Source organism: Colletotrichum tamarilloi, assembly GCF_030869305.1.
Source record: "Colletotrichum tamarilloi strain Tom-12 chromosome Unknown Scaffold_64.1, whole genome shotgun sequence".
NCBI lineage: Eukaryota > Fungi > Ascomycota > Sordariomycetes > Glomerellales > Glomerellaceae > Colletotrichum > Colletotrichum tamarilloi.
This window is the reverse complement of record NW_026849446.1, coordinates 89,452-107,123: the sequence shown is the minus strand read 5'-3', so window position 1 is coordinate 107,123 and position 17,672 is coordinate 89,452. Positions and strand designations below refer to the sequence as shown.

Sequence of the window (17,672 nt, the reverse complement as noted above, 5' to 3'; positions counted from 1 at the left end):
GCAGCTTCGGTCGAAAAGAAAGTGAAAGCAGCCTTCTACGGATAGTAACCTAGAAAAGTACTCGGTTCCCGGCAAGTCTTTAGAGAAGAGAGCTTCATGGGTACATGTAACTTCTGTAATCTCTATTCTGTTTCGGGCATGTTCCGCATGCTGTGGCCCCCCATTCGAAAAGGTTGTGGTCAGATAACTCGGGGTAGTTAAGTCAACAATGAACCGAAATGACCGAAGTTCGGTGCGTTGTTCTCTCGAAAAGAGTGGCAACTCTGGAGCTTTTGTAACAGACCTCCTCTTGGATCCAGTATAGTCTATAGAGCACCCGGCGGGCTGGTACCATGAACCTCGGATCTTTACGCCGAGTCTTTCTGGCCAAGGGATCAGGGCCATGTGCCGGTGGAGACCCGGCCTTCGGTACTTGGATAGTGAGTATTGGCACCGAGATGTCGCCGGGGTGGGGTAAAGGCATTGTCGCCGAATCACAAGTCCTGACACGTTTGGGTTGGTGTCGATCTGATGCCTTGTGGCTCGGAATTACCGACTGTGAAACGGCTTTTTAGACCGGGTTTCCCGAGTGAGCCACACATTTATTTGGGGTTAGTCCAGCAGAGGTCTCTACCCAGAGTGCTAGGCGTGTCGCCGTGTCGTTGTTGTCTGTAACCGTCTCCGACAGAAATTCCCATCGCCAGTGGTTCGTACTTTGAGCAACTTCACTGGCTTCAATGGTCGATCTAGAAACTTGACATGAGAATTCTCCATGAGGAACCCCCACCGTGCCGGCTCCGGACCAGGGTCGCCACTTACCGGGCCCCTTTGAGCCTCGAACATCAACGGCCTCATCAAGTGCGGTACACGTATCCGTAGTAGCTGCCAGCGACCGTAGTGCACAACATGCCTAGTGGCTGCCCAAAAGAATCCGTACTGAACACGCCACCGACCACACTCGGTGATGTCGGGTTAAAGATGCAGCTTTGTCTGGGGTTTGCTGGGTTCGTGCGGAGGCCCCAGATTCCAAAGACAGCACATTCAGGGGGGGATCGGCCAGGTTCAGTACCGTTCAGATGCTGCCAAGACCCACTGGATGACACCTCGATCTCGTCCATTGGATGAACAGGGACATTCGCCGGTGGGAGTTGAAAGCTGACAAGTCCGTTACTGGATGTTGGTCATGTTTGTTGACCTCCAGTTGTATTTTAACCTTAATACATCTCCCGGGTTTCTGCCCCCAAGGACGACATCCGTTCTTGAATCCTCGTTTGTCTCTCATTGACAGCTGGACTGTTAACAATATACGGCAATCATGGGTCGCCTCACGACGGTGTTGTCCGCCGTTTTCCTGGCCATCGGAGGTTTCCTCTTTGGCTATGACTCCGGTATCATCACCTCGACGATCGCTCTAGATTCGTTTGAAAAGTATTTCCGTCACCCATCAGATACCGTCGCCGGCGGCATCGTGTCAGCCTTTCAAGGCGGTGCCATCCTCGGCACCATCATCAACATGCTCTTCGCCAACAAGATCGGTCGGCGTAACACCATCTTTGTCGGGTCCGTGATTTCGTGTCTCGGCTCGGCTCTCCAGGCCGGTGCCGTCAACATGGTCATGCTGATCATTGGCCGCTTCATCGGCGGTGCCGCCGTCGGCATGGTCACTTCGACGATTCCCATGTACGCCTCTGAGCTGTCGGAAGCCAAGTACCGCGGTATCTTGTCCGGTTTGCTGCAGTGGATGTTGAGTTGGGGATTCTTGGTTGCACAGTGGCTTGGATACGGATGCTCCTTTGTCAAGACTGACTTTTCTTGTAAGCCTCTCTTCTCCTACCCGGGTCTCTTAGTGCCTTAGCCCTCAGAGATAGTGGAATACTACCTTTGACGAAGATTAAGACTAACTACGGGATAGGGCGCTTCCCACTCGCCTTCCAGGCTGTGCCCGGTGTCATCCTCGTCACCGGCATCTACTTCCTCCAAGAGTCTCCCCGTTGGCTGATGGAGCGAGACCGTCACGAAGATGCCCGTCGATCACTCGGCAAACTCCGAAGCGGCCTGGACGAGGAAACCATCGACCTCGAGTTCCGCGAGATTCGCGATGTCATCTTGGCTGACCGCGCCCTTGGTAATATCTCGTGGAAGTCCATCATCACAAAGCCTTCGTGGCGCAAGCGTCTTTTGTTGGGATGTGGTGTACAAGCCTTTGGGCCCCTCTCAGGTAAGCGTGCCATTTACCCAAAGAAGAATTACGTCGAAGCATAGGACTAATACCTGTGCCAACAGGTATCAACGTGATCAACTACTATGGACCTCGCATCTACAAGATCCTCGGCATCGATACCCAAACCTCTCTAATGATTATCGGCATCAGCGGTGCTCTTTCAATCGTCTACTGCAGCATTGGCCTGTGGCTCCTCGACCGTGTCGGTAGAGTGAAGCCCCTGATCGTCTCTGCGGCCGGTCTCGGCGCTGCCCTGCTCGTCAATGCAGTACAGGCTCAATATCTCAACGAGAATAACGCCAACCAGTTGCGCAGTATGGTGGCCATGAACTTCGTCTTCAGCATGTTCTACACCCCGCTGGGCATTATCAGTTGGGTGTACCCTGCCGAAATCTTCCCTGTCGAAGTCAGAGCGCTCGGAAACGCTATCACCACCTTCACCAACTGGACCGTCAACCTTATCTTTGCCCAGATCTCCCCGGAGGCCCTGACTAATATTGGCTTCCGCTACTTCTACGTCTTCTTCGTTTTCAATCTCATCGCCATGATTTGCTACATCTTCTTCTTCCCGGAGACCAAGGGCAGAACGCTTGAGCAGATGGATGAGCTCTTTGGGGACCAGCTGGTGCCTCATGCTATGCAGGATTCTGTTGGAGCTGCTGCTGCTGTCGCCAAGGACGAGAAGCTTGTAGAGCAGCTTGATCACGTCTAAGCATGCCATCGAAGACTGTGCGAGCTTTGCGGTATTGGTACTTTCAGGGTTGCAATTCCATTACATGGGTGCTAACAGGGGAGGGGTTGGCCCATGAGAAACATACAGACTGTCGGTTGCGTAGCTAGGGCATGAAGTTTCTCGTATTAATAAGGGAATTCTCAGTGGCACACACTGTTGACCGCATAGCTACATGGACACATTGCAAACTGTGTTCGCGTGACACAAGTAATTACCAAAGTGACAGAGTATGGCATCAAATCCAGACGGAAACATTCGCGTCCGTCTGGACCGAGTCGTCCCAAATAATTACATATACCTAGCATTGTCATACGTAGGCCAACGCCAAAGCCTTAGTAGCCTAGACCACATTGTTCGCCAATCTAGGCCTAGTGCCTTGTTGTGTCGATCTGGCTGACAGGATTCAAAAGTCCGTTTCCAGACCATGCCCGACTAGGCAAACAAACTGGTCCGGACATAAGTCAGCAGATAGAAACGTGAATTATCAGAAACAATAACCATTTCTTCAAAGGGAGCAGTAACATGGCTATAAAAGTTTTGTGGTCGCCGAGCAGTCTTCATGGTTCTATCTCTTCCATTGGCACCTCAATTACTGAATTTCACGTATCAGCCAATCCAGGCAACCTCAGTTTCGCAATCCCTCGGCACTAATATCACGATGGTCGGCTCTAAAGACCTCCCTCCATCAACTCTCTCCTTCGGGCGCGTCTTCTACAACAATCAATTCTGTGCGAAGCCGCAATGGCCGGCCCCGGGCACCAGTCTTTCCGGCAAAACCGCGATTATCACGGGCGGGAACACAGGTCTAGGCTTTGAAGCCGCCCTTCAACTGTTAGATCTCGAGTTGTCCCGCTTGATCCTAGCTGTGCGCTCACTCCAGCGAGGCGAAGAAGCCGCCACGAAGCTTCGTCGCCGATATCCTACTGCAACTATCAGCGTGCAACTTCTCGATATGACGTCTTACGAGTCTGTCCAAGATTTTGTGCGTCGCATTGACAACGAGGTGGATCGCATCGACATCGCCCTTCTCAATGCCGGAGCGATACGGATGGCCTTTACCAAAGTCCCTAGCACTGGTCATGAGGAGACAATTCAAGTCAACTACCTGTCAACTATGCTCCTCGCCCTACTTCTTCTCCCTGTTCTGAAGGCCAAACGTCAGAAGAATGGCGGCCCCGCGCGTCTTACAATCGTCAGCGCAGCTTTAACGTTGGCAGCCGCGTTTCCCAATAGAGCTGCCGACCCTCTCCTCCCATCCTTTGATGATCCCGAAGTCTTCGCCATCCACGGCCGGGAAGCCTATAATACTTCGAAGCTGCTCGCTCACATGTTTCTCTGGAAACTGGTAGATTATGTTTCGGCTGACGATGTAATTGTCAACCTCGCAGATCCGGCGTGGTGCAAAGGCACAAACCTAGCCCGAGATGCACAGGGCATCATGAAGTTGGGAGTCGTGGTATTTGGGACAACGACTGGACGAACGCCACGAGTAGGTGCCTCTTGCTTTGTTGATGCCATTGTCAACAAAGGCAAAGAGTCTCATGGGTGTTTCCTTATGAGCTGGAAAATTCATCCGTACGTTCGTTTGTCTCAAACGCGAGTTCCCTCATTGTACCAGACCACTAATAAGCTCTAGGTTTGCTGCGTTTCTCTATACCTCCGAGGGCATCACTGTTACAGATCGTCTTTGGGAAGAGACACTACAAGAGCTTGACTTTGCAGGCGTTCGATCCATCTTGAAAGCGTCGTAGATCGAACTTGGGCTCCCCAAACTTCTTCCGGAAGCTATGTTATCCCGTGTTGTCGTGGCTGAGAGTGCGCGAGTGCGCAACTTAGGTACTCTAGTGTAAGACGATGCCAGCCAGCCAGCCTGCACGTACGATACCGTCCTACGGTATAGACCCGGGCTGCTTTTTGCCGATCTTTACCATTTCTGCCTCATTTCTTCGTAGCAGATTTCTTTTGCTCTTAGTCGCGCACGCATCAGAATTGAACTTAGATTCCTAACCGAAATTGACAAATGTAGTCGAATCTGACTCGATTGCTTTACATAACGGTGGATTCTCTATCTTATGGGTTGAAGCTTATCTATATCATAGGAAAGATAACGGGATCTGAAGGTTATTGCAGTCGCCGGTCGTCTCTGTAGCCGGGACAGAGAGCTAAGAGTGAAGTTATTGATTGCACTGCTCATCATGCCCACTTAAATGTTTCGGAATGTATATTCCGCCCGGTGGGGGTGGATTGTCGTGCTTGAGTGACTTTTGCGGGGTGAGATAAGCCTGTTCAATGAGACAACAAGAAATGTTCCCGACATTTGGGCCATAAAGCCGATATTCGGACGTTGTTGAGCAATTGGCAAATCATGGAGGACGTCGATCTTCTCTCCATACCACGCAGTAGGACAGGTGCTCCCATTCCGAGGCGCGGGGTCTTAGCGAGGTAAGCGGGGAGAGACCGACCTGATAACATGCATGCCTTATCAGTGGAAATACCTTCACACCATCACTTTATTAACGAAGCAGCTTCATGCAAGCTTGACGTCTACCTCAATATCGTCTTAGGCATCTTCGCGGAGGGTAGTGAGATACATCAGTCATGGAGCATTTATATCCAGACAGTGTCGCATTCCTATCGCCATGGATACTACCAAGCTTCCTGGGTAACTCGTCGCAGAGCATCTCAGAATTCTACATGCTTGACATAATTCCGATGGCAGCTCGAGCTCTCTCCTTTGTCTGCCTCTCCGGCATTGCTGCTGCTCTCGTTGAAAGAAGTCCCCTGGTTTTGACTCACACCATCAATGGCTTAGATCAAGTCTTCCAACTCGGCAACAAGAGCTACTTGGCAACGCCCGCCTCATCACTCGCTCTCGCAGCTGCAAATCTCAAAGCAACCACCGCTCCGGCAACTCATATCGTCGCAACTAACCCCGTCATCACTGGTCGGTACCTCCAAGATACGATTGCGCGCTACCTGGCCGAAGATGATGTATTCTCGGAGGACTTCCTCGAGACCATCATCCTGAGCTCCAATTGCTCTTCGAGGCTTGATGATGCTGCCACAGCATTCGTGGTATCTATTGATGCGCAAGTTCTCATGCTACCAGCCTCTTCCCAATTTGAGTCGCCCATGCCGCCTCCCGGCCCGTTATTCTTGGAGTCCGATGGCAATACGGTTACGCTCTCGAAAGTCTTCCGTCTCTACACGGATACTTACAGTGACTTTGTCCATGGAATCTACGAATCCAACGGAAGCTACAAGGTCCTTAGCCTAACCGACGCTGATTGGGGCTATCCCTTGATCCCCGTCCCATCCCGCCTCTACACCGCAGCCGACTCTAGGCCTCTCTCTGGGACAAGGATTGGCGTCAAGGATATTTACGACGTCAAGGGACTTAAGTCTACGCTAGGAAGCAAGGCATGGACGCAAATGACCACCAAAGCGGACGCAACCGCTCCTTCTATCCAGCGCATCATTGACCTCGGCGGAACGGTCGTGGGGAAGCAGAAAACGTCCCAATTCGCATCTGCGGCTCACGCGTGGGAGTGGACCGACGTGTACTACCCTCAGAACCCCCGCGGTGACGGATATCTCAGTTGCTCGGCGTCGTCTGCTGGTGGTGGTTGCTCCATTGCCGCCTACGACTGGCTCGACTTCGCCATCGGGTCGGACACTGGCCAGTCTATGCGCCAACCGGCGGCGTTCTCGGGTACCTTTGGAAACCGCCCATCGCAAGGTCTCATGGTTTTGGACGGAGTCATGCCTATTTCCTATGGTGCCGACACGGGCGGTGTATTTGCACGTGATCCTCAGGACTGGGTGAAGTTCGCTAAGCTCTGGTACGACCCTTCACTTCACCAAGATAGCAGCCTCAATGGGCTACCCGAGCTTGTGGTTCCGGATTCTCGTGCTTTTCCGAGGCGAATTTTGTATCCCACCGACTATCTTCCGCTGAAGAACCCCGCTGCCGAAGCCGTTCTTCAGAGCTTCCTGGCCCGGGTCAGCAAGGTCATGGACTTGATGGTGTCGAAAGTCAACATCACGGAAAGGGTCGAGACCGTGACTGGTCGGGATCTTGACGGAATTCTGGCTGACCTGGGTACAATCTGGACCTACACACAGCTCAAAGTTGTGGCAACACCTCTGATTGCACACTACAGCCCTGGTTTCCCTTCTCTTGATAGACCGTACCGAACTTCTTTCTGGAATTTCACCCTAGACGCCGAAGGTCATACCGAAGCGCTTGACCGCAGACGCCAGGACTCCGAGGCCTGGCATCGTGAGGTCTTGTTCAATACGACCGAAAGCTGCTCTGGGTCCATCATGATCTACGACATCGGCACGGGCGGGCTTCCCTCCTTCAGAGAGGCTGAGTTGAATGAGTCCCCCGGCGCTGCCTTACCTGATGGTCCTGGAACTCGAGGAGCTGCTTCTTCCCTTGCGTCCTACTTTGGAAGCGTAGACTTCACCATTCCAATTGGTCAGGTGCCTTACTACAGCAACATCACCCAGCGAGAAGAAATGATGCCTGTGACTATCAATATGGTGGCCAGGAGGGGGTGCGATTTTGTCTTGTTTAATCTTGTCGAAGAGTTGACTAAGCTGGGAGTCTTGGGGCCTGTCACTACTGGTTCGCGAACTTTTGTATGATACAATCGTTGTTTCCACTATGGAACTAATCTGAGATCCGTCCTGCCAATGCCTCATCTTCCATTTCATTCCCAAAAGACAACGCCAACGAAACACAAAGAGTCATCTCGAACCATTCATCATCTTCTGCTTCAATGGTCTCAAGGGTCCAGCCCAGTTCAATGCCAATCATAGTCATCTGGGTAAGCACCAGGCAGATTCTGGTGCGAACCCTCGGCGTAGGAATAGCCAATCATGGGTTGAAGATCAGAGCCAGGCACTTCGACAAGTCCAAGAACAATCGAGGCTTGTCTCTTCTCCCAGCACGCCACCAAAGTCTTCTTCTCCTGCGTCTTCATCCACTCACACTTTTCGCGGCCTTCTTTGAACTTTTGCTTCTCGTGGTTGAGAAGCCAGGCCTCGGCATTCTTGGTCAAGGGAGTCTTAAGCGTCTTGACGCTCACAATGTCGTAGAGTTCGCTTGTGTGATCTTGAGTTGGGGGAAGTCCAGCCTCCACGCCAGTCTCTTGCGGGAGAACTAAGCTCGGCGACGCCATTTGCTTCGACGACTGAAATCCACAGAATGCCATATCGGCTTCAATGTCGACGCCCTGTGAATGATACGTTAGCACGTGGACTTGGGCGAATTGGAGAGGGTATGGTGAGATACCTGTTCTGGTTCCTGGGCTGCTGGCCAGTCGAAGAAGGAAGAAAAAGTTGGAGACGTCAAGTCGATTGGATCATGTTGGGTTGTGATCAGTGCGTTGGGAGCGAATGTCTGGCATGATACTGTCAGCCAACCTTGGGGACAAACTTGTCAATTATGGGACTTGCCTCTCTCATAAGCTCTGTAGTAGAATTGAAGCCAAGCATTGTGTTCGCCGTGGCGACGCCATGCATAGGGCTGGATTCAGTTGCCTGCTCAAGACCAACCACTTCTGTCAATGGATGAGAAGAACGAGTCGGCTGGTGCTCGCTTAAGCCATGATAAGGACACTGCGCCATGCCACCCTGTGGAAGTTGCTGCTGCTGAAGCTGCTCTTGGTTGTCCTCAGCCTGAGTCTCAGCCTTTTCTTTGCGAAGCTTGTATCGAGCCGATGACTCCCTTCTCTTCCTGCGACACGGCTCGCATTGGCTTCGCTCCCTTATCAGACCCATATTGGTCATGGAAGAGAATTCCGATTGCGGCTTAGACTTGTGGCACTTGGTACACAACTTCTGGCTCGAAGATGCTTCACCAACACCTAAGGCCAAGGGTGCGCCATTCCCATTCAGAACGGGCGGTGAAGGTGACAGAAGGAGCGATGCCGGCAAAGGGGGCAAGGTACTGTGACCCGGTGCAATTGGCGGAGCGAACAGAGGAGTCTCTGCTGTGGGAGCTGAGGAGCCTGGCAATGTTGGAATCAGTCGAACGGGAACGCCGGGGTTAATCGCGGAGATGGGAGCTTTCTGAGATGAAGAGCTTCTTCGAGAGGAAGAGGGCTTTGAGGTTTTTCGTGAAACCCGTCTCTGTGCGGGTGTCTGTGGTCTGGAAGGAACGTCCAGGGGGTTGTTCTCGATGCCAAGTACTTGATGAGGCATGTGAGGGACTTGTAAACTCGAGGCTGCGCCCTGCGCCTGCGCAGGAGCACTGTTGGCATTCGGTAGTTGAGTTGTGCCCATTCCGGGCAAGCAGAGAGGGATCGGATCTCTGACAGCGAAGTGAGACCCCAACGTCGCTGAAGTTGGAGGAGAAGATCCGAAGAGCGACTCGTCGTTGTCGAAGTCCATGGCTTTGTGATCGGAGGAGGAAAGATTGGGGACCGAGATTCAGGGACTCACGGTCGCTTGTGTGAAGTGAAAGGATTAGTGGGAAAGGAAAGGTTGCAATATAAGGGCAGGAAGGAAGAAGAATGGGTTGAAGGAGAAGGTTGAGAATATTTCCACAAGAAGAAAGGAGCGACCGTGAACTATCTAGAAAGGAAGTGAGGCAGAAGCCCTAGACGAAGGTGAAGTGAAGAACCGCGATTTCATCTGGAGTTGCTCGCTTAATCCAAGACTTCAATCACGTTCACCTCGCTCCTTCCTCTAATTTTGAGGAATACTCGGGCGTTCCAGCCACTTAGCGAATACACGAGTATTCAGGTGCAAATCGCTTACAGAACAAAGGCCTTGGTATCAAACCCCTGCTTGATACAATTAAATCGACTTCATCAAAGACACTTGTCGATTCTCATTGGTGAATTGTGAGCTCCTTGTCTCAAGTCACAGTTGAAATGAAGCCTTTGCTTGCTTCCATTTGGCAACAACTGGAAACATTACAGCTGTAAAGTAACTGGATCTAGAAGCTATGTGAAACTATGAATTGCATGCCTCGAAGAGTCCGAGTATAGGATCGATGAAAATCGTATTCACCTTGGTCAAGTAGAGACATTCAAATTGTTTTGAGAATTCAGTTTCCAGTCCTAGCGAACAGACGAGAGCATGACTTAACCTCTTGACTCTCAGTTTAACTTGTCCTTCCCGACTTCCACATACACAAGTCCTCGTCAGGGGATGAACAAGTGTGACTCGAAGACCAGGTATCAACTGACTATACAAGGTGTTGTACCAGAGCCTTTAGTAACGGCGTCTTGTCTCCTGTCGTAGATAATCTTCTCTCAATACTAGATATCTTATTCAACACGTTCCTGATTAAGAAGTAGTGGCTTGCTGGTAGCCCGATCTCGTAATTTTCTAGGAGCAATAAGACTACCAGGCATACGGCCATAGCCATGTCAACCTTGCCGATGCGCTTATTTCTCCCAATTTGAACGGCAGACAAAACAGTAGAGCTTATGGTGAGTGGTTATTATACATACATAGGTATTTATATATATACGTCCATTTAGGAGTCTGAATTTTCAAGAACCCAAGCCCTTTCTTCAGGTGTATGTCTTCCACTTGTTTCTCGCTTTGCGACAAGATGCGTTTCCGACATGATCACGTGTTCGAGTTCAGTTTACTCAACGAGGTATCGGCTAAGGAAAGGATAGAGAATCTTTCCTGCTCTAAGAATCATTCTCAAGCATTGATTGGTGTGTATTTGGCAGGATAGGTACTTCCATCTCCATCAAACTTCACATGGCATTCAGAGTTGGCCAAATGCATAATTTCAGTACGCTGCAGCCCTCAATCACGACCAAATCCAAGTCAAGTAGAAACTCGCAGTTCCAGCATTGAGTTAGCACCTAGAAATAACCAGAATTCAAGTCAGTCCAGTAAGTTGTTTCAGTATCGTCATATTCAGGTTTCTATTGTATGTTCACATGCTGATAGGAGTTCCTCTTAATACCTCTAGGCGCAAAGGCGCATGTGGTACTGGTAGACTCTGACAGGCCAACCCGCAGGAATGCTGATGTTTGCGGAAAATCGTTGTCTTAAGCCCGCTCGATTGAACGATGATTCATGCCATTTACTATTACTCGGTCCTTTCCGTGCACTACCTATTTGAATGTTATGGTCAGCGCTTCATGATGTCACCATTCTTTCACTGGTGCAGAAACGTCATTCTGGCTAACCACATGCTGTGCGCCAAAGATGACGCGCACGACCATTCAAAGTGTATAAGATCTCACCCACCGAACCTTGGCAAGAGGAGCTATAATTCTTCATCATCTACTCCATCATGAACAGAATCGCCCTTAGACAAACCAAGCTTTTCGCTGCATCAGTACCCAGAGTTAGAGCCATGTCGTCCCAGAACCCCATCCACAACACTGCCGAGGCCGCCGGCCAAAAGAAGGACACCAGCCCCTCCAAGCCTAGCGTCATCTCCTCAGAGGGCGCCATTGGCAAGCAATTCAACCCTGATGGTAATATCGGCCAGATTGGTGAGTGTTGCAGCCTAAATCTGGCATGATCTCGGTTCTGACTTTTATCCCATAGGCGAAGCCGTTGGTGGCCCATTCTCGAAGGACGGTGTCATCGGAAGCCAGTTTGATGCGAGCAAGGGGGGCATTGCAGGGACAGTGGAAAAGGCCGTGGATGGTCCTCGGAATCCGGCGAAGAAATAGCTAAAAGACACGGTTTATTGAAAGCCTTTTTCTCGGCGTTTAGTTAGACATAATTATCTATATTGAAATTCTCCATTGGGACTTGGCCTGCTTGGTTCTTAGTTTCGTTTGCTTACATTGAAAGACATGGTACTGTCGCCAAGTACTGATGTTTAATACTTCGACATTTCACGGACACTCCGCACTTCGCGGCAAGGTTTGAGTATCGTTTTCTAGTCTTTCGGGATAGCGGTCGCCCGGTGAACGCAACTACCTGCACCTCACGCCGGGGGAGGGGAATACGGGCGCAGTTTCAAGACATGCATTACTCCACGCACGTCTCGCACACTCGTATCTCTGGTCTGTCGCAACCGAATTGATGGGATTCGACGGAAAGTCCAATACATGTCTCAAGTGACACGTCATTTCAGGCGTGAAAGCCATTTATCTGTATGGAAGGCTGGTCTCCCGGCCACCGAAGTTGAGGGGGCAATGGTCACTAGAACGTATAAGAACCTGCGATATTCCATCAAACTTACCCCTCGATTTATCACTCATTCACCTTTCCCACAACTCTTTTACCACACCCTACTCCTCATCATAGCTCGTTGACCTCTGATCACTGCCGATACCGTAGTTATTACCGTCTGCCAAAGACACGATGCAATCCCAGCAGGACAGGTACAAAGTGGACGAAGCCATGCGCCTCATTGACCATCGTTTCAACAACATCAACTGGCTCTTGGAAGCCCTTCAAGCCCCAGGCTCTGGGGTCAAAAACATTGGCGATCGTCGTGTCATCGACGGCAACAAGATTCTGGCTCCCTTAGGAGACAGCCTCATCAGGCTCTTCGCCGTGGAAGCGATGATCGATTCGAACACCGCAACAAGAAGTAAGTTCGGAGTTGATGTCAAGGCTGCATACAGTCTTGTCCCAAAGAACGTACTAATATGACAATGCTAGGCGATATCGACGCCCAATCCCAGCATGCTAGAAACAATTCGCGACTAGTTGAGATCTTCGACAGCTTCGCCTTCTCGCCGTGTATCAGTGTGAACCCATCCCAGGGCTTTGCTCTCGGTGCTCAAACGAAGATTGATACCATCAAGGCTATCATTGGAGCTGTGTACAAGGACCGCGGAGGTGGACGTGAAGGGCTCGACGCTGCCAAGCGCGTGGCAACAAAACTGAACATTCTCTAATACCGGTAATGTCAAAACCTCCTACCCCCTTGAGCTAACGATCAGTAGCCTGCCCAGACCAAGAGGAAACCTGGAAGCCCCGCATTGGGGCACCGAGGGATCCAAACGGAGATCCCCTCGGAATATGGCGCTTGGCGTCTCTTGTCTTTGCGGCAGATCCAGCGAAGAACATCGAAGCAGACTGGGGTCAGCTTGGGTGTTGCATTCTTCTCTCAAGATCTGCTGCCGAGAGAACCGACCACCGTGTTTCTAGGGGATTCCGTATGGGGCCCTTGGTGCCCCGATGCGGGTGTTCCGGGCTTCCTCTTGGCCAGGGGCCTTATTGCGGAGTGAGCGGGTACCCCAGGTCGCTCACTCGCGTAGTCTGCGGTTATGGACCGTGATGAGTTCGATCGTATGTGTAGTTGGAGGGACTCTCAGTCTAACTCACTTTTCAGTCGATTTGGTGATGGAGAAGATGGTTGTTCGACGCGGAGAGGGGTCCGCACGGAAGAAGGGACACATACATGCAGGGATTGGAAGACGGAAGAGCAATGGGTACAATGAGCTCTGGGTTGGATTACTATTTTGAAGGAGATGTGTCTGTTCGGGGCTATCGGTTCGATACACGTGGACTCCCCATCTTCTGGAATTTGCACTTTACACCATCCCCCTCCCCCTGCTCCTGAGCTTGAGGCAACACTCATTTGACGACATCACGATCTCACCAACACTCAAGCTCTCAATACACGACTTCGATTCTATCTCTCGCTGTTTCAGTTGTGAAATGTCGCCATGATGTTGCCGGTTCAACATTCAGGATGTCTTCAGATCAAATCTGCACCTGACAAGTAACCAAGGCTCGCAACCCTAGAGTGGCGATGCAGCCAAGTCAACCTACAATACTCGTATTGGTTCTGTTTTTCAAACTTGCATCTGATCCTTCAGCAAAATCTGAGTTAAGGATGCAGCCCGTCAAGGTCGCACGTTAAACTGACCTCATCGACCAAAACCTTGGGCATCAAACCTAATTCTGGGATCAGGAAGATCGCGAAACCGAGCTATGAACGATGCTCCCACTGGATTGCGAGGACAGTCTTGATAATACAGAGACAATCAGGCATTCAACGTCCGAGACGCACAGCATCTCCTAACAAGACAACACAACTTCAGTTTCGCCGCGCAGGTTTCCACCATAAAAGAAAAGCAGGATGATGTGAGACAAAAGTACATGTACATCACACTGCCCGAGGCGGAAAGGGCGCCGATCAATAATACGCCTCCCAGGCACGCCCGAGCCTCCCGTTCCCCTACCGAAACCCAGGATTTGATTGGATGCTGAGCAAGATACAGAGTAAAATAAGTTGCACAACGGCAGCTTATCGGAGAAATCAAGGTCAAATAGTGGCCAAAGGCACCTCAAATCTGCCCTCCTTCTCCGATTACAAGACATGTCGAATCGAATAGTAACAAATCTCCATCCTTACCCAGATCTCTCCACCCAGTCATCGCCGGGATGCGGGGCAAAGCGGATACAAGATGGGGCACCACACGGGACTCGGGGCCGGTAGGGCTTGCTGGTTGATGGGTTCTGCATACCCCGCTGGACGTACGTCGGCCGGATCCTTCCAGCCTGCATGCTATTGTCTTGGCCTCGCTCATTGGTGAAGTTTCTCTGTCTACAAATGCCTTGTACAGTACGAAGTAGCATTGCCATGGCCCATCTCACTCGCATGTCATTAGATGCCAATTCCCTATTTAAGACAAAGCAAGTCACTCTCTGGTTCTAAGAACCTAGAGGGCAACATGTTCCCATGAGGTAAGTTAGTAGCCAGGTAAAGTTCGATTCCATGCTGAGCCGAATAGCGGGAGCCAAGGACAGGATGCCAACCCCGCGGCATCAACGGCACATAAAGCTAGTATCCTGTACTAGTCGACTAATTGTCTTGACATACGTCGCTCTCGGATCCTGCACCATCAACTCGTGGCACCATCACACTGTGCCTAGGTATCTTGCCTGTCCTTCTTGTCTCTCAATTTCGCTTCGCTTCCAAGCTGTGCCACCTCCAATATCTGATCTGCAAGAGCAAGAAGCCTTGCTCAATTCCAAGCAATGGGCCCGTCACCTGCTCACCGTGCCCATTCACCAGCATACCCCAAAACCAAGCTTCCCCCGTCTTCCTTCCCCGCCATCTTCGCCCCAAAATTCAATGTGCCTTGCCTAGAGAAAAACCCAAAAAGAAGCCTAAAAGAACAAATACCACATCCAATCCATCCGACTCGCTTCCTCGCCAAGAGCATCCACGGCACGCCTCGCCTTCGCCCGGTCTGACACCTCGCGGTGCGATGACGCACCATGATGGCGCAAGGTAAACTTGTATGCCTGATTCAATGGGAGCCAAGATGGGCTGAGCCGGCTTAATTGTGTTCACTTGCAAGCAATTTTGATCACGAGGTGCACTTCGCTGCGCTGGGCGAGAGTATTTGAGGACGGGGGCATCTCCGATAGTTCGCCGGAGAAAGACGAGGCCCTTGCCTAGGTACCGCTTCAAAGACCTTTAATTGGATTCAATTGATAGAACTTCCCTCTTGGCAATCACTATTATTGTGAGGTACGCGGTCTCACGATGCAGCTGACCCTCCCTCTCCTGACACTCCTCACTGGAGTCTCGGCCGCACCAATTAAGGGCCTCGACCGCGCAACGATCCAAGATGAATACGACTTCATCATAGCAGGAGGTAACACACGCTCACTTTTCCCAAAGTCACAGTAATCCAGGCGGCTAACTCACTCTTCCCCTTCTCAAAGGCGGCACCGCCGGCCTCGTCCTCGCAAACCGCCTCTCCGAGTCCGGCAAACAGCGGGTCCTCGTCCTTGAAGCGGGGCCGAACCCCGAGGTTGTCTCCGCATACAAGCCGCCCGGCGGCAACCAGTTCCTCGGCGGAACCGCCATCGACTGGTCCTTCTACACCACTCCGCAGGAACACCTCGACGGCCGCATCCTCCGCTACCACCGCGGTCGGTGCCTCGGCGGCAGCAGCGTGACCAATGGCTTCTACTACGGTCGTGGCAGCTCGTCCGTCTACGATGATTGGGTCAAAGTAGGGAACCCGGGTTGGGGATGGGACGACGTGTATCCTCTGTTTGTTAAGGTAAATCACACGCTCACTTGTCCAGTCTTGGATGTCTGTCACACTTAACTGACATGATAATAGGGTACGCACTTTAACCCTCCAACGGACCACGAAGTCCGAGGCTTCGACGTCTCCTACAAAACCCACGACCCCTCCGCCTACGCCGATGGTCCTCTCCAGCTCGGCTTCCAGGGCTACGTCCCACCTTCGGGTGTAGGCTTTATCGAGGCCGCCTCTGAAGCCCTTCAGATCCCCATCGTCGAGGACCACAACACGGGCAACAGCACCGGCGTGAAGCAGGGTACAGGCCACCTCGACGCCGGGTTCATGCGCAGCTCCAGCTACGATAGTTATCTGAAGCAGGCCGAGGGCCGGAAAAACCTTGATGTTCTGCACTTTGCTCCCGTGTGGAAGATCAACTTTGACCAGGTGGAGGGGAAGAACCCGAGAGCCGTAGGTGTCGCTTTCATGGACCATCCTACGGGTATTGTACATGAGGTTAGAGCGAAGAAGGAAGTTATCGTCAGCGCGGGGGCGTTCAACTCGCCTCAACTCCTAATGGTTTCTGTAAGTTTCTCTTGAGTATCGCGGATGTGGCATGATGAACGGCAGATCATGTACTAACCTCGTCCGCTTCAGGGAGTCGGTCCATCCTCCCAGCTCAACGAATTCGGCATCGAACCCGTCCACATCAACGAGAACATCGGCCAGCAGTACGTACCCCTCCTTCTCACCCCTCTCACATTACGACTAACATCAAATCCCCTAAGCCTGAACGACCACTCCGTCTTCAGCATAATGGCCCTCTCGACCCCGGAATTCTCAACAACAGACATGGCAGCAACCTACCAATCCCTCCGCGCCGCACAAGATGAGTTCTACAAAAACACCACGGGCGAGTACACGGCCCCCTCGGGCATCACAAACGCCTTCCAGAAGCTCTCGGTCGACGAGTTGCAGGCCATCGGCGCGGGCGACGTCGTCACCGCGGGGCTGGCGAACCAGTCGCACATCGAGTACCTCTTCGAGAGCGTCTTTTACCCGAGCGGGCCGACGCCGTACTACACGCCCCGCGGTAACGAGACGTACATTTCCCTCACGGCGTCGAGTATGGTGGCTCTGTCGAGGGGAAATGTTACGCTGAGGTCAAATTCTATGGCTGAGACGCCGAGAATCAATCCTAATGTAAGTCCACGTTTGTTTCCTTCCCAAGCGCCTCCTATTTATCTCGGACGACTTGCTCACTTTTCTTCCTCTGTCCCCCCTCTAACGAACGTTGACAAGAAACGGAGTAAGCTAACCCATTGTAACATAGTACTACGCCCACCCAGCTGACCGCAAAATCGCCCTCGCCTCCTTCAAATACCTCCGCAAGATCCTCGCCCATCCGCGCATGTCAGAATACACCGTCGGTCCATCCCACGGCGAAGTCTCCCCTGGCGCCGGCGTCTCGGAAGACGACGAGGACACCGTGCTGGCCTACGTCCGCGCCAATACCATCCCCAACTGGCACGCCTCCGGCACGAACCAGATGCTCCCCGAAGACAAGGGCGGCGTCGTAGACCCGCGGCTGAGGGTGTACGGCGTGGACGGGCTGCGGGTCGTGGATTGCAGCATCATTCCCATCCTGCCTGATGTTAATATCGTGGGGTCGGTGTATATGATTGGGGAGAAGGGGGCGGAGATGATCCGGGAGGATTGGGGGGATTCGTGAATACGGTTTTGGAGTAGTGATGTCTGACGACGGTATGATTGGTGTCTGTAGGCTCAGCTTGAG

At 51.9% G+C, this 17,672-nt stretch overlaps 7 protein-coding genes across 7 annotated transcripts; 6 read left to right on the top strand and 1 right to left on the bottom strand.

Annotated features, from left to right (window-relative positions):
• Window positions 1–1,294: 1,294 nt before the first annotated feature.
• Window positions 1,295–2,912, top strand: CTAM01_11588 (uncharacterized protein; the record flags this gene model as incomplete). Its single annotated transcript, XM_060527599.1, has 3 exons — window positions 1,295–1,793; window positions 1,892–2,197; window positions 2,263–2,912. The coding sequence occupies 3 exons, from the start codon at window positions 1,295–1,297 to the stop codon at window positions 2,910–2,912; spliced, it is 1,455 nt and encodes a 484-aa protein (XP_060377767.1).
• Window positions 2,913–3,492: 580 nt separating this feature from the next.
• CTAM01_11587 (short-chain dehydrogenase) lies at window positions 3,493–4,684 on the top strand (the record flags this gene model as incomplete). Its single annotated transcript, XM_060527598.1, has 2 exons — window positions 3,493–4,508; window positions 4,570–4,684. 2 exons carry the CDS (start codon window positions 3,493–3,495, stop codon window positions 4,682–4,684), a joined length of 1,131 nt encoding a protein of 376 aa, XP_060377766.1.
• Window positions 4,685–5,531: 847 nt separating this feature from the next.
• On the top strand, window positions 5,532–7,586 carry CTAM01_11586 (uncharacterized protein; the record flags this gene model as incomplete). The annotated part of the gene is made up of 1 exon (XM_060527597.1): window positions 5,532–7,586. The coding sequence occupies one exon, from the start codon at window positions 5,532–5,534 to the stop codon at window positions 7,584–7,586; it is 2,055 nt and encodes a 684-aa protein (XP_060377765.1).
• A 158-nt stretch (window positions 7,587–7,744) lies between these two features.
• On the bottom strand, window positions 7,745–9,335 carry CTAM01_11585 (uncharacterized protein; the record flags this gene model as incomplete). The annotated part of the gene is made up of 2 exons (XM_060527596.1): window positions 7,745–8,176; window positions 8,367–9,335. 2 exons carry the CDS (start codon window positions 9,333–9,335, stop codon window positions 7,745–7,747), a joined length of 1,401 nt encoding a protein of 466 aa, XP_060377764.1.
• A 1,876-nt stretch (window positions 9,336–11,211) lies between these two features.
• Window positions 11,212–11,599, top strand: CTAM01_11584 (uncharacterized protein; the record flags this gene model as incomplete). The annotated part of the gene is made up of 2 exons (XM_060527595.1): window positions 11,212–11,416; window positions 11,472–11,599. The coding sequence occupies 2 exons, from the start codon at window positions 11,212–11,214 to the stop codon at window positions 11,597–11,599; spliced, it is 333 nt and encodes a 110-aa protein (XP_060377763.1).
• Window positions 11,600–12,239: 640 nt separating this feature from the next.
• CTAM01_11583 (uncharacterized protein) lies at window positions 12,240–12,781 on the top strand (the record flags this gene model as incomplete). The annotated part of the gene is made up of 2 exons (XM_060527594.1): window positions 12,240–12,471; window positions 12,543–12,781. The coding sequence occupies 2 exons, from the start codon at window positions 12,240–12,242 to the stop codon at window positions 12,779–12,781; spliced, it is 471 nt and encodes a 156-aa protein (XP_060377762.1).
• Window positions 12,782–15,387: 2,606 nt separating this feature from the next.
• CTAM01_11582 (GMC oxidoreductase) lies at window positions 15,388–17,609 on the top strand (the record flags this gene model as incomplete). The annotated part of the gene is made up of 5 exons (XM_060527593.1): window positions 15,388–15,499; window positions 15,570–15,913; window positions 15,977–16,462; window positions 16,535–17,080; window positions 17,211–17,609. The coding sequence occupies 5 exons, from the start codon at window positions 15,388–15,390 to the stop codon at window positions 17,607–17,609; spliced, it is 1,887 nt and encodes a 628-aa protein (XP_060377761.1).
• Between the last annotated feature and the right edge of the window lie 63 nt (window positions 17,610–17,672).